Source organism: Crocodylus porosus, unplaced genomic scaffold (assembly GCF_001723895.1).
Source record: "Crocodylus porosus isolate Cpor-Errol unplaced genomic scaffold, CroPor_comp1, whole genome shotgun sequence".
Classification (NCBI taxonomy): Eukaryota; Metazoa; Chordata; order Crocodylia; family Crocodylidae; genus Crocodylus; species Crocodylus porosus.
The window spans coordinates 34,276,937-34,291,116 of NW_017728913.1; the positions used below are offsets into that span (position 1 = coordinate 34,276,937).

At 47.6% G+C, this 14,180-nt stretch overlaps 1 protein-coding gene across 1 annotated transcript in view; it reads right to left on the reverse strand.

Moving 5' to 3' along the window:
- Positions 1-5,910: 5,910 nt before the first annotated feature.
- LOC109309783 overlaps positions 5,911-14,180 on the reverse strand; it is a 21,173-nt gene continuing 12,903 nt past the window's right edge. Inside the window, exons 7-8 of the mRNA XM_019534663.1 lie at positions 8,052-8,176; positions 5,911-6,160 (exon numbers count right to left, since the gene is read on the reverse strand). Coding sequence (XP_019390208.1) covers positions 5,922-6,160; positions 8,052-8,176 — 364 coding nt within the window. The 3' untranslated portion in view covers positions 5,911-5,921. The remainder of the gene's footprint in view (positions 6,161-8,051; positions 8,177-14,180) is intronic.

The window sequence follows — 14,180 nt, forward strand, 5'->3', positions numbered from 1 at the left end:
GGGGCGGGAGGGGGGCACGGGATAGAGCTGCACGGGGGGGAGAGGGATGGGCATCTCCCGCTGCTGTGCACACCCCTGGCCCTGTGCATGCAGCCTGACCTTGCCCCACGCACAAATCTGGGGGACACATGCTCTCCATGCCTCCCCCAGATGGAGCAGCTGATGCCCCCACACCCCTTGGACAAGCTGCCTGCAGCTCTGTCCCGTGCCTTGTCCTGCCCTGGCTGGGTAGCACCTGCCCCAGCCCCAGCCCTACTCCCTCTGTCACCATGGGGGCCTCGATCTGCCCCACCCATGACCTTCTTCCACCCCCCACAGACTTACCGGCTGGATACTACTCTCCAAGCTGCCAAGCTACACTCTTGGCCATGTGATTGCTGCTGCTGAATGTATACACGCAGCATTTATCAGTGACAGTATTGGCCACATCAGCCAAAAAAACCTGATTCCCATTATGACAATCTTCCTTTTATCAGTACCAATACAATATGGACCGATACATTGGTGCACCTTTACTTCTTACTCATTCAAGCTATGCCTTTAGTCAAGTCACTTTACATGCTGTACAGTGCCTCAAAAGTAGATTAGAAAATCATGTTACTTCCACAGAGCAATTAACAGAATTGTAAGTGGGGATGTTCTGAAGTAAGAGTTGTAAATTATGCTTTTTAAAGGTACTTTACTACTTTTTCTAGCAGAATGTCAGAAGATGGATGACGGTTTACAACATTACTTTTATAACATTAATGCTTATACAGTTTCTAAACTGACTTAATTTTACTCATTGCTTTAAAAGGAAAATTATTTCTTGTACTAATTCTGTATCTCTAGTACATTACAGGGCTTGAAAAACAACTGCTGCTGTTCCTGGGGAGATGTCCATCTGATGCTACTTTTTTGTTTGCTGAAATACAGGAGCTAATTACATCTTTACTACAACTTCTTATGTGAACAGATGCTTTAAGATGGGATGGTAGCAATTTTGTAAATGCTAGACAGACTTTGTTTGTAGTACTAGGTGTAAAGGTAGACACTGAAATCCTGGTTTGTTTGAAATAGAAGGGAATTTTTGCCACTGACTTCAATAGGGCCAGGATTTCAGGCAGTGCGGCTGCTGACAGACATGGAGGAAAAAACCCCCAAACAACACTTTACCTGAAGAGGAAGCAGATCAGTTTGGCTCGGCTCCCTAGCATCTTTAACATTGTGCACTTCAGCAGGGATTTTTGGCACTTCTTTTTTTTTAATCTAAAACTCATTCAATCAGCTGTTTAGATAAGTACCAAAAAGCACTGCTGAAGTGTGCAATCAATACAGACATTGGGCAAGCTGGGTCAAACTAACATGATGCCTTTTCCAGGCATGCACTGTGCTTGGTGCAGGGGTGAGCTGAGCTGAAAGTAAAGCGCTAGGGGGGTTTCTTTTTTTTTCTTCTCAAGTTTGTAAGCGGCCTATATGTCTGTAGATAATTTAGCAACTAGAACTGGATGGATAAAAGGACGTGGGTACAAAAGGCTCTCTCTGAACATGCCTCAAAGAACCTCAGTCTTGAGGAGCCTAAGCAATGGGACAACTGAGGTCACACCTATGCATATAATCTATAGGTCTGCCTGCAAAGTACAGTCCAGTTAGCATGCAGCACAGCATCCCTCTTACCCAATCATATTTAGTTTCCCATAATTCCCTCCCCTTGCCTGAGTGGATTTGAATGCACATGTGCTAGTCACTAGGCTATAGGCTACTTTATGATGGGGCTCTTGGTAGCTGTTCCACTCAGTAGAGAGTTAATTATAGCCAGTGGTTGTATCACTAACTTGGAGAGGAGAGACCCTGGTTCTAGCTCCTACCCATTGAATGTTCAAGTATTTTAATTAGTCATCAATGTAGGACATCCATCTTCCCTGCTCCCAGCCCGTGTCAACTGATTACAGCCCAGTGGTTGCATCTACACCTGCAATTACTGTGCAGTAAAATACTGTGTAGTATGCTTTCCCTAACAGGGCCTCTGCAGGTGCTCTCATTAGGAGCAAATTTGTTCCCAAAGGGAGTAGTCCAGTGCAAGGCTACTCCAGCCTTGCTGTGCTCCCCCACAGCAGCCAGGGGAAGCTCCAGGCTCCCCCAGGTGCCAACCCTGGGCTGACAGTGGCACCAGAGTCAGGGCCTGGCCTCTGGGAGGTAAGGGAAGCTTTCCTGCCTCTAGGGAAGCTGTCTCCTAGCTCTGTGCCCAGTCTGCAGACAGGGACATGAGGCTGGGAAAATGTGCCCACCTGCAGCAGCTCTTTCCCAGCCTCGTGTCCCAATCAGCCAGTGGGACAGCTAGCAGTGAGCCCCCTGCTGGGCAGGGAATCCCCACTTAGCCAGGGGCTTGCTGCTAGCTGCCCTGCTGGTGGGACAGCTCCCATCCAGCCCCTGGCTGAGCAGGGAAAGAAGAGCTCCCCAGTCCTGGCACTGCTCATCCCCCTGGTCCTGTGGGCTCCCAGCCCTAGAGCACCGGGAGGAGGAGGTGGGGGGGGGGCAGAGAGGGACCCAGTCCCCACACCAATCAGCTCCCAGCTCCTGGGAGGAGCTGCCTTGCTGGGAACGAGTCTCCTGCTGGTGTGGCTGGCCAGGAGCAACTTTGCTTCTGGTTATTGTCACAAGCCTTACTGTGCAGTATCTACTGTGCAGTTAGTTTTAGTACCCGTATTTACAGGTACTAGCTAACTGCGTAGTAGACTAATTTACTACACGGTAGTTTGAGCACAGTTACTTGGTGATACTTTATGGCACAGTAGATTAATCTGCTGCACAGTAAAGTGTCTTGTGTAGAGACCCACTAAATCTCAGTCACTGCACATAAAGAGGAACACCATATTTACTCAGTTCTAAGATTCATAGATGTAGGGTTGGAAGGGACCTTGCAGATCTAGTCTGACCCCCTGCTTTGAGAAGGAAACAAAACGGCTCAAGTGACCCCAGCTAGGTAAATGTCAAGCCTCCTCTTAAAGACCCCCAAGGTAGGAGCCAGCACTACTTCCCTTGGAAGTTGGTTCCAGATCCTAGCCGCCCTGACTGTGAAGTAGTGCCTTCTAATGTCTAGTCTGAACCTACTCAAACAATTTACGGCTGTTATTCCTTGTTACTTTGGGAGGTGCTTGGGGGAACAAGGTCTCTCTCATTCTCCGCTGGTCCCCCCTAGTAAGTTTATAGATGGCCACCAGATCCCCTCTTGGGCTTCTCTTGTGAAGGCTGAACAGGTTCAGATTCTGTAGCCTCTCCTTGTAGGGTCTGCCATGATGAGGCTCCCTCCTCATTTAAAATGGGGAAGGAAGTCCCTTGTCTTAACGTAGAGTATGAGAGCAGTGGGAGGGACAAGCAGCTATTGTGGCTTGGGATGCTGAGGATGCTGCTTGCCCCCCACATCCCGTCCTCTGGCACCCTGCAGCTTCTTCTCCCCTCTTTCCCTGCCCTCTTGGTCTGTGCTGGCAGGTTCTGAGTATGATGCAGCTTGTGGCACTGAGCATTAGGGCTTTGTGAAACGGCACTATTCTGCTCTGACTTCAGGTTCGAGGTCATGAATGGAACAGTGTTTTGTATCAAATATAATTTTGAGTTGAAACAGCCTCACTGTTTCACTTTGTCAAAACAGTAAGGCTGTTTTGACGCTGTTTCAACTCTCTTTTGCTGGACCACGGGGCTGGGAAACGGAACTCAACCCAGGTGGGCTGAGTTCCCAACCCCAGCTGGGGGCTAGATCATGGGCGGGGGGGGGGCGTGTGAAGCAGCCCAGCTGGACTGACTTCCCATCCCTAGCGCTATGGTCGAAACATTTCGACTTTTGAAATGTTTTGACTAGCCTTGTTTTGTTTCGAGGCTATTTCGATGGCCTTTGTTTCATTTAGATTTTGCTGTTTCAACCACAAAATGAGTCAAAACGGTGTTGAAACTAAACGGCCATCGAAATTTCGCACAACCCTACTGAGCATGGCCCAGCTTTGCTCCATAGCAGCAGCGCGCAGCCTGCATGGCTGCTAGTGGGGCTGGCGTGGGGCTGTGCTCACTGCTCCAGGCTAGAATGGTAGAAATGAGATGGCAGAGCGGAGGCTGGGTGGGATTGGCAGGCAGGGGGCGGGCACAAGTTGCTTGACCTCCCCACACCACCTGCTTCCCCACCTGCAGCATTGAGAGGGATGAATTAAAGATGACCCTCTGATATTTAGAATCTATGCATGGAGAACTCTAAGGATGAGAGGACAGACTGAAGGAGCTAGGCATGTTCAGCTTGTGGAAAAGTTGTTTAAGAGGGGTCATGATGGCAGTCTTCAAGTACGTGAACGGCTGCCATAAAGAAGAGGAAAAGCACTGTTTCTCTCTTGCTGCAGAGAAGAGGATGTGGATGAATGGCTTGAAGTTGCAGCAAAATAAGCTCAGATTGGGTATCCAGAAAACTTCTGCACTGTTAGAATAGTGGGGCAGTGGAACAGACCGCCTAAGGAAGCTGTGGACTCTCCATCACAAGGTGTTCAAGAAGAGGTTGACAGCCACTGGTTGGGGATGATTTAGGCATGGCTATGCCTGTGTTCTATGGGTGGTTATTTCCCATGATATGGGTGAGTATTTCCCAAGCTTCTGGGCTTTGCTGGTTCCCCCCACTGCCCCTTTCTGTTACATGGGTCAGGGTATTTTTAAGCCCCCTTCAGAAGCATTGAGTGTTGGTTACAGCCAAGGCTGGGAACTTTGACTGGGGTGTGCCTATGTTCCTGCTGGGACCAAAGCCAGAGATTCCTGGCTAGAGAGTCTTCCCCTCTGCTCAAGGGCAGACTGATCACCATATCTGGGGTCAGGAGGGAATTTTACCTCATGGTCAGATTGGTATGGACTGTGGGGTTTTTGCCTTCCTCTGTAGCAGGGGGTGTGGCCCTCTGCCTGGGCTCTCTTGAGCATATATTGGCAACATTTCATAGAAGCAGGGCATTGGCTACTGTGGTTCTGCTTTATCTATGGCAGGTTAGGGTATTAGGTCTATATTGTGTCAGGGTTGATGGCGGTGTTATATGGAGTTTAGATTATGGTTTGTATGGGATGGTTGGGGTAGGGATGATCCTGCTTCAGGATCTAGGGACCTTTGGAGGTCCCTTCCAGCCCTACTTCTCTGATTCTATGATAAATTTTCCTTGCATAGTATCTCATTATTGGGTGTCATCTTAGATTTGAATAAATACAGTAGCTTTGAATATGACTGAGAATCCCAGCTCAGGATGGGCTAGCCTGGTGCTTTTGGCTGCCTTCCAAGACTTGAGATGTAGTTGAGGTTTTTTTTGTGGGATTTTTTTTTTTTGTTTCCAGGCAGACAATATAATCCAGGTCTGCCACATTCTGGCTGAATGAACTAACCCAGTAGTGCTCAATCTCTGGCCTACTGGGCTCCCCATGGATCTGGAAATTTGGCAGTGAGAGAACAGTGGCTGTAGAAGCTGTGGCCATCGCTCCTCCGACAGGTTCCCAGATCCAGGGGGAGCCCTATGAGTTGGATGATATGGCCCCATGCCACATCACCCCTGCGGACCAGCCACACTAGATTTAGCCCATGGACTGACAGTGTGCCACTCATTCAACCTTGATTCTGGAAGCCTGAGCATCATCTATCTGGTAAACTACTAGACTAACTCCTGTGCACGAGGCACCTCCTGTATGCGGGATCTCACTCCAGGAGAAGGTTCAGTTGTGAATTCCAGTTGAAGATGAATGCCATGCTCTAAACTGCAGGGGTGTGCTTAAGTCCTTGTGAAATGCAGGACTTCAGGTTCATTCTCTCCTCAGCATTTCCTAGCAGCTCCCCACTCATCTTTTAGGGAACCTAAATCCTGCAACACTCCAACTTAAGTCCCTGTTGTGGATCCAGTCCTTAAGAGTGCATGCTTCAAAGTTTTCTGTTTGAACTTCTAGTTTTCTTCAGGTTCTTCTTCACTGCTAGTAGATTCTTCTCCAAATAAGTCTCTTTCAGTAGAACTAACAGGTGCTTTAGAACTGGATGTCTTCAAAGTGATAAGAGCAGGGCTGTCGCTCACCCCCAGAAGAATAGTTTTTCTGTCCAATGCTACTGTTAGGCAGGAGATTTTGCTGTCAGGTGTAAAGACTGACATTACTGTGCAACTGTGCAAGTCCCATAGGCTTACCTCACCTAAAAAATAAATAACACAATTACTCTGAAAGAACCATTTGTTTTTTGGAAAAAAATGGAAAATACTGTTCCTTTCATGACCAGCAGCTTTTATTATTGTGACAGGACTCTTGAAAGACTCAAGTTTTCCCTAGAACTATTCTATTAAAACAATTCCACTAGCTCTGGCCAGAAACCAGGTTGGCTTTGTAAGGGGTTGCATTTTTCATTAACTGCAGTGATCAAAACATCCTATTTTCAGATTAAAATTAACAAAAGTCTTTGACCTTTTTTGTCAAAGTGCACTACTGGAATAGACCCTCCCCAAAACTTCTGGTTTGACAGAATTATTTATATATCCCATCTTTCCCTTCATAGGAATGGTAATTTAATTTTTAAATAGTGTTATAAAGGTTTGTTGGTTGGGTTTGGTTTTTCTTGGGGGGGGATGGGGCTTAGAGGCTTTTTTGAGGCACACATTGCTGCAAATGGATAAACTATTTATTCTGTTTTATTCCTAATGCATCAGTAGTAGCTGAAGCATTACTACCCAAATAAGCCAGACCCTACAAAGAATAAATTTAAATTACTTGTATTTCTTCTCTTCAACATTATATCCCCTGAAATAAGGGATTAACACTTACTGGCTAAATTGAAATTGCAAGAGAATTAAAGGGTCTTTTAATGGTATATTTAGTTATTTATGCAATTTATATATTGTCCTTCCCAAAGAAATGTCCAAGGCAATTTACAGGAAGAGGACAGGACAACTTCAAAGAGCAACTAGAATTCAAAATAAAACAGAGACCCACTAAAAGATATTTCAGCTGAGTTTTTCAAATAAAATCTGGATTCTAAGTAATTACCCCTTCCATTTTTATTGGAAGAACATCATTTAGATAAGGTAAGTTAACCTCCTTGTGTGTTTAAGCCTGACCCTGCAGCACAGACTGGCACTACTTGAGCTATCGGACTAGCTGGCAACAGAATGCAGCTGTTTTTCCGAGAAGGAGAGCCCAGCCCAGCTTTCTCTAGTGTCACATATTGCATCACAGAAGGAAGAGTGCCTGATAAGAGCCCATCTCATTTCTTGCCCCTTGTAGTATAAGCTTTTAAAATGGGCAATTGAAACTGTATGCTAGCTTCAGAGTCTGGCTCTCCTCTTTAATGATCAATCAGATGGAGATGAACAGAGAAACTTTTCTTTCTTTCTTTCTTTCTTGAAAGTAAAAGTGTAGAATAAATTAGACCAGCACTAAGCAAAGAACACCCAGATCTCTAACTCCTTGTTGAATATGTGGATATTCTGGTGCTGTTAGTTTCCTTGCCCTTCTTGTCATAGTCCCTTTTCTGATTTTTGATATGCCTTTTCTTTCTGCCTGAATGCAGATGATAAAAACAGGGTCTTGGAGCATGCTTTCTTTTGTGGTGAGACACTAGCATAATTTTCTGTGTTTTCCCTATTGAATTGTACATCCTCCATTGAATAAAAGTGAACCCTTAGAGTGGTCAGTAGGTGAAGCAAATTTAGATTACATCGACATGTACGTGAGAGAGCATTGCCAACTACTGCTTAAAAAACATTTTACCGTATAAAAATTACCAATAAACTGTCAGGAGTAAGCTAAGGCATTGCATGGAATTCATGCCAAGTTCTTTTTAAAATTAGTATTTCATTTGTACCAAAGCTCAAGGACAATAATTGCATATTTAAATTGCTGCACTCCCCTTTTGCTGTACAAGTTCTCAGCTTTATTACGTCCAATTTAGTACAAAGAGTGCAGTTAAAAGTAGGTAGAGTGTGTATCCGGTTTTCATATTTATCACTCAGTCCCAGTTATAGTTTTTTGGGGAAGGATGGGGAGGGTAGTATTGGGCAGTGTAACAGGAGGCTAATGCAAGTTTCACGTACCTGCAAGCAGGACTGCTTTTGCACCTCCTTCCAACACTTGCAGTTTGCTGTTCACAGTGAGATGAAGGCTTTCATAACCTGAAATAGCCTTGTGCCCATGTTCAAATGGATCCCAAACTTTAATCCTAGAAGGAGTCAACAAAAACATGCTCAGTCACTTCTATAAAAACAAGACACTTAAAGGTAAGTAGCAATAATAACTAGTAACAATAGTAAGGGATGGCAATACTTCTAGCTCCTGGTAAAGTCAGTGATTTACCAGAGTTAGCTATCATCACAGTTCAGCTATAGATACAAATTAATCCTCTTACTAATGGCTTGTGGGGCATCTCTGAAAATCTGAAACACTGAAATGTTGATTTAGTTGCATTTCAAACAATTTAAGATATTTATCTGTAGAAAAGTCTTTGTGATCAGTAAAGAGTGATAAATAGTAAATAATACTTTAAAAAATGTGTAAGAGTGACTCACAATCTATTGAGGACATGCTGGAGCAGAGGCGTTCAGTTCCGCTTATTAGATGCTTAAGTACACTCCACTCCTATACCAATTTACTCAAGTCATGATCTTTATTGTAATCATCTTTATTTTAGGACTAAGTTGGATGAAGCAGTGAGGAGGAGAAAGACCTACTCAACTTGTAATCAGGGGTGACGTGTAGGGGGTGAACGCCTTGAGTGTGGCGGTGCACCTTGTACAAACAGGTGTTGCTGGCGGCAGTGGTGCCTACAGGCAGCCACCACTCGCCACCCTGCCGCTGACACCGCCAGTGGCGTCTGTGGGTGGTCCACAATCCCTGCTGGATGCCACTGATGTTGCTGGCAACAGCGCTTGCCACCACTACCCCCGCTGCTGCCAACAGTGCCAGTGGCATCTGCAGGAGCTCTCCTGCTTGCTGCTGCCGCACTCCTGCTGCCACAGCCACTGGGGGTGCGCATCGTTCATGCTTGTAATAATAGTTCTCAAACTTGAGAGAGGGTGCAATAGAATTATACTGATAGGCCCAACTCCATTATGTTACCTAGTGGGCACATCTACACGTGCATTAATGTGCCTTTTCTAGTGTGCATTAGGCTGTGCTAATGCGCAGTGGTGCATTTGCATGCTTTTTTTTTTTACTGATGCTTAATGCGCAGTAGACTTTTACTGTGCATTAGTGTAATGTTACATTTTTTTTACATGACACTTTAATGTGCAGTAAAATAGTCTACTTCACATTAAAGAGCATATGTAGATGCACCCAGTATGTTTAATCTATCCCTTAGTATTTAGTGTAATTTGTTACCTCAGTTCCACTTGTTAGAGACAGAAGTGGTAGCTCGATCTAGATGCTGTTAATTCTGTAAAACTTGATTCATTAATAATATTTAAGGATTGGTTTGGGGGTGTTCTGCTTAGCACCCTTACACTTTGTGGTGAATGTAAGGATGTTTTGGGGCCATTCTTCATAATCCATAGTGATGTAGTGACTTCTGATTATCATGCTGCAGAGTATCAGTCATTCTGAACTCTGGGACAAAACTAACATCACTCTGTTCCAAGTACACAGGCCCTGACCAGTTAAACTAAAAGCGAATCTCTGTGTTGTCATGTCTCTACCCACTAAAGTCTATGATGCACCTAACAATGCTGCTTTTGTCCTTTAGATAGCAAAGTATTCACAGACAAGCCACTTTCTCTTAAAATCAAGGCATTTTAAATATTTTTCTTAGTGTGCCGCCTCCTGTCTCAATGTACGTGCTCAGACTTTTGCAAACTCTTAGATGATAACATGATAGTACAGAGAGTGTGTGAAAAGTGATATTAAGTGTTACTGTATTTATCTAAATCCAAGATAACCCCCCAGTACATGGATTCTATACATGGAAGATGTATACATTTATTTTTCCTAGTGTAATTATTGGAGAGTAATCTTAAATTTGTTCCACCCACCACTGCAGCATGGGAGTCAGCAGGGCAAGCAGTGTGGAAGTCAAGTGTCTGCAGTGGGGGTAAGAATGGCAAATCCAGCAGCTGCAAGTCCAACTCTGAGCCTGCACCTGGGGTGGGGCTGGATTTGGAACTGCAGCAGTTACCTTCACTCTCTTCTGTACTCAAATTCGACACAAAGGGCTAAACATGCATGCACGCAACCCTTGTTTTGGATATGAGTAAATATGGTAATTTCTCTAGAGAAATTCAGGAGTGTCCTGACTACCACACCTTGGTGGCAGCAGTGCCATTTGAGGGGAAGCAGTAGGGGTGCACCAATAAAGATATTTCTGGGCTGATATATATGGCCAATTATTAACCAGCCATATTGGCCGATACCAATCCGATTGTCAATATTCAGCCTGGCAGCTTGGAAAGCAGCATCTGGCTGGTAAGTCTGTTGGGGGAAGGATGTGGGGGGCTGGAAGGGATGTGGGAGGAGGTGGATTGAGGCCCCCCCTTGGTGAGGGAGGGATTGGGGCTGGGGCAGGGGCAGGTGCTGTACAGATGGTGTAGGATGGAGCTGCAGCTTGTCTGGGGGGAGGGTGGGGAGTGAGAATGGCTTCTACTGCTGTATGCACTCCCAGGTCAGGCCAGGTGGGACAGGGTGGGCGGCAGTGGCGCTGGGAGGTGGAGGTGGAACTATGGGTGGGGAGCTATAGCCACCTCAAAATTTGCTGTAGGCCCCCTCTCCTACCACTGTCCACCCCTGCCCACTCCGAGCACAGCCCAGGCCCAGCTCCCCCACTGGGAAAAGGCTGATGCAGCCTTTAGCCCTGAGCATGTAGTGGCAGCTTGCCCTCCCCCTGTGCACAGATTTGGGGCATGTAAGGGATGTGCACAGTGGCAGGAACCTCCCCCTGCACCCTCCAGACGAGAGACAGCCCTGTCCTGCACCCCATCCTGCCCCAGCTGTGTAGTCCCTGCCCTAGCCTCAATCCCTCCTTCACTGCAGGGCCCTTAATCTGCCCCCCGCCCTTTTCCTCCCCATGTCCCTCTCCCCCACACAGACTTAGCAGCTAGATGCTGCTCTCCAAGCTGCTGGGCTGCACTCCTGGCTACATGCATGGTGCAGTTATGCACATGCATGTGACATTTATCAGTGACATAATTGGCCACATCAGCCAAAAAAGGCCGATTGCTAATTTTCCTTTTATTGGTGTGAATACTATATGGACTGATGTATCAGTCCACCTCTGGACCCAAGTCTAGTTTTTAGTAAAAAAATCACTAATAACCAAATGTATCTTGCTTTTACTGATATGTCCCCTATGCTACTTGGAATAATTTGAAGTGGTACACTAGTGAGTACACAGGTAGATTTCAAAGATACAGTGAGGGTGGGGTCCCCAGAGTCCAATCCCAACTAGCAGGGGCACTGTAGGGTCCCTGGGGCTCAATCCTTTTTGGGCAGGGGAGGTGCAGGATCCCACACTACATCCACCTGGCCAGGATCAGATTTTATAATCCTCTGCTGCCTCACCCTGGCCCCATGGGGCTGGGTCCAATGGGGGCTAGGGTGACCACCCATCCTTAATTGGGCAGAACAGTATTGGAATGGGAACATCTAGTCCCAGACTGTACGACTCCAGAACAGCATTTGTCCTGAATTTGCAGCACTGTGCAGGGATCCAAGTTTCCCCTTGCAGGTGGGCAACAATCCAGCCTGCAAGAGGTTGCTGGGAGTGGGACATAGGGCGCCAGTCATGTACTTAAATAACTTTATTTATGCACATGACTGGGAAAGAGCTGGGTGGCCTGGAAAGCACTTCCCTGCAGGTAAGTTTATTGCGGGGAGGGAGAGGAGTGTGGAGGAGGCATGGGGAGGCAGATCAAGGTCCCCATGGTGAGGGAGGGATTGGGGCAGGGGCTGGGGATGTTGCCATGCCAGGGCAGTGGATGGGGGGCCAGGGCAGAGTGGGACTGCTACAGGTGGCTCATGAGGGGGCGCAGGGCACGTGGAGGGGAGTGGCTCCCCACTCCTGCATGCATCTCAGAATTGTGTGTGGGGTGGATGTGGGTTGCCTGCTGCAGTCTTGGGGTTTCCCAACCCTGACCCCAGTGGTGTGGAGTTTTGCTGCCAGGTGGTGCACGGCTGGCGCAGGGCTCCCAGAGGAAGGGCAGTCATACTGTCAGCAAGGGGGGGGGAGGGGCATGCGTCCTGTCTTCCAATTTGGAAAAGGTGGTCATTCTAATGGGGGCTCTGCTTGGGTGAAGGCAACATGGGGCCCATCCCAGCTTGTGAGGATGGCATGGGGCCTGATTAGGGCCTGCAGACTATGATCACCACTTCCCCATTGATATCCCCTCCATATAGCCAATTCTTAAGATTAGTGGAAAAGCTATTATAAGCAGAGATCCGGGTTTTCCATTTCCCACAGAAAAATGGAGAAAACCACAGATTTCCCATTTTTTATCTGAAAAAAACACAGGTCTTCCCTTTTAGCAGAGAAACCTGTGGATTTCCCCTTTTTGCAAAGAGCTCTGCAGGCTGACTGAGTTCAAGCCTGCAAGAGCTGATTGCAAAAGGGGTGGGAAACCCCCAGCCCTGCCTGGAGAGGGAGGAAGTTGGGGAAGGGCAGGGCCTGAGTCTGTCAGCCAAGGCTGGGCTCAAGCTCATTCTTTGCTCCTGGAGCCTAAGGTAAATGGGATGCAGGGCAGTGCTGGGGGAGGGGAAGCTGGCTAGGGGCTGAGGGGAATAGGTGTTGGGGGAAGACATGGGTGCCTGCCTGTGGGCTGGGTAAACACTCCATGTGGGGCTTCCTCCAACACCTCCCTCTGCCTCAGTCCGATCCGGCAGGAAAGGCGGGCAGAGACTGAGCACATCCTGGAACACGGCAGTGGTTTCTCCCCTAGCACATGCCCATATTTTCCTTCTTACGGGGGGGGAAGAGAAGGGGTGTACCAGGTGCCTCTGGTCCCACACAGCACACTGCAGTGCCTCCTTGCCCTCGCCTCGGCTTGCTCTCTGTGCCTGCTCTGGGACCAGGGCCAGGAGGGTGAGGGTAGTGGTGCCCCTCTGTGGACTGCACATGAGCTGGCCAGCTGGCTGGGGGGGGTTTGCACACAGAAGTTGCTGCTGTGCCCTGCACTGCCTTTCCATGGTCAGCTGCACAGCTTTGCAGGCACGGCTCTGCAAGCAAGGGGCACAGCAGCAGCAAAGTGTTGGTGGCCACCGTGTGCAGGCTGTACACACAGCCACTCTTACACAGCCACTGTAAGAGCCTCTTCCCCCACAGCTGGCCAGCCAGGTGGTATGCAGCTGCCACCACCCCATGCCGCTGCTGCTGCGCCTCTTGCCTGCAGAGCCATGACCATGAAGCTTGCCCGTTGAGCTGTGCAGCTGGCTGTGGGATGGCAGCTTAGGGTGTGGCAGTGGTGGCCACCATGTGCAGCCTGTTCGTATGCAGCTGCAGAGGGGCACCGCTGTCCTCACCCCCCTGGCCCTGTTTCTTGGAGTAGACACAGGACATCCCTCCCTTCTTGATCTCCCCCACCCTTCCCCCCCACACATACTTACCTGCTGGGGTGTGTGCCTGCATGTGTGGGTCTGTGTCTGCCTGCATCTGGGAGGCTGTTGTGGGGGGAGTGAGGGGCACCAGCAGAGCCAGGGAGGCTGTGGGAGGCCTTTAATTTTAATAATGGATTTTGGATTTCTTATCAGAGAATTTGCGATTTTATTTATTTATTTATTTATATCAGGAAAAACCAGGATCCCTGATTGTTTGTTTAATTGGACCCCTAGGCACTCTACAAATAGGTAGGTGAGGTTGTCTTTGTCTCTCAAGTCTTAGTGCCTAAATAAATGCAGACAAAGACAGGCACAACTACATCTGAATCTTTTAAGTTGGGAACTATTACTCATTTTAGCCATATTGCAAGTCCCACAATGTGTTAATGTGGCATATCTTACTGGAAGATGTCTGTATTTTTAGCAATGCTCGAGTCTTCAATGGAACCACAAGTGAGGAAGGGCCCACAGGCCCAAGCCCTTGGACTCTGACACAGTTATAACCTTCTTCCAGGGAATGAGGGTCTATGCATTGAACACAAGACTTATTGTCAATGTCTCAAGCAGTTTACAGAAAGCAACTGAAACATGGGCGGATCCAGAGATTGTGTAGTTGGGGTGTGTGACTGCACCACTATGATTCCTTG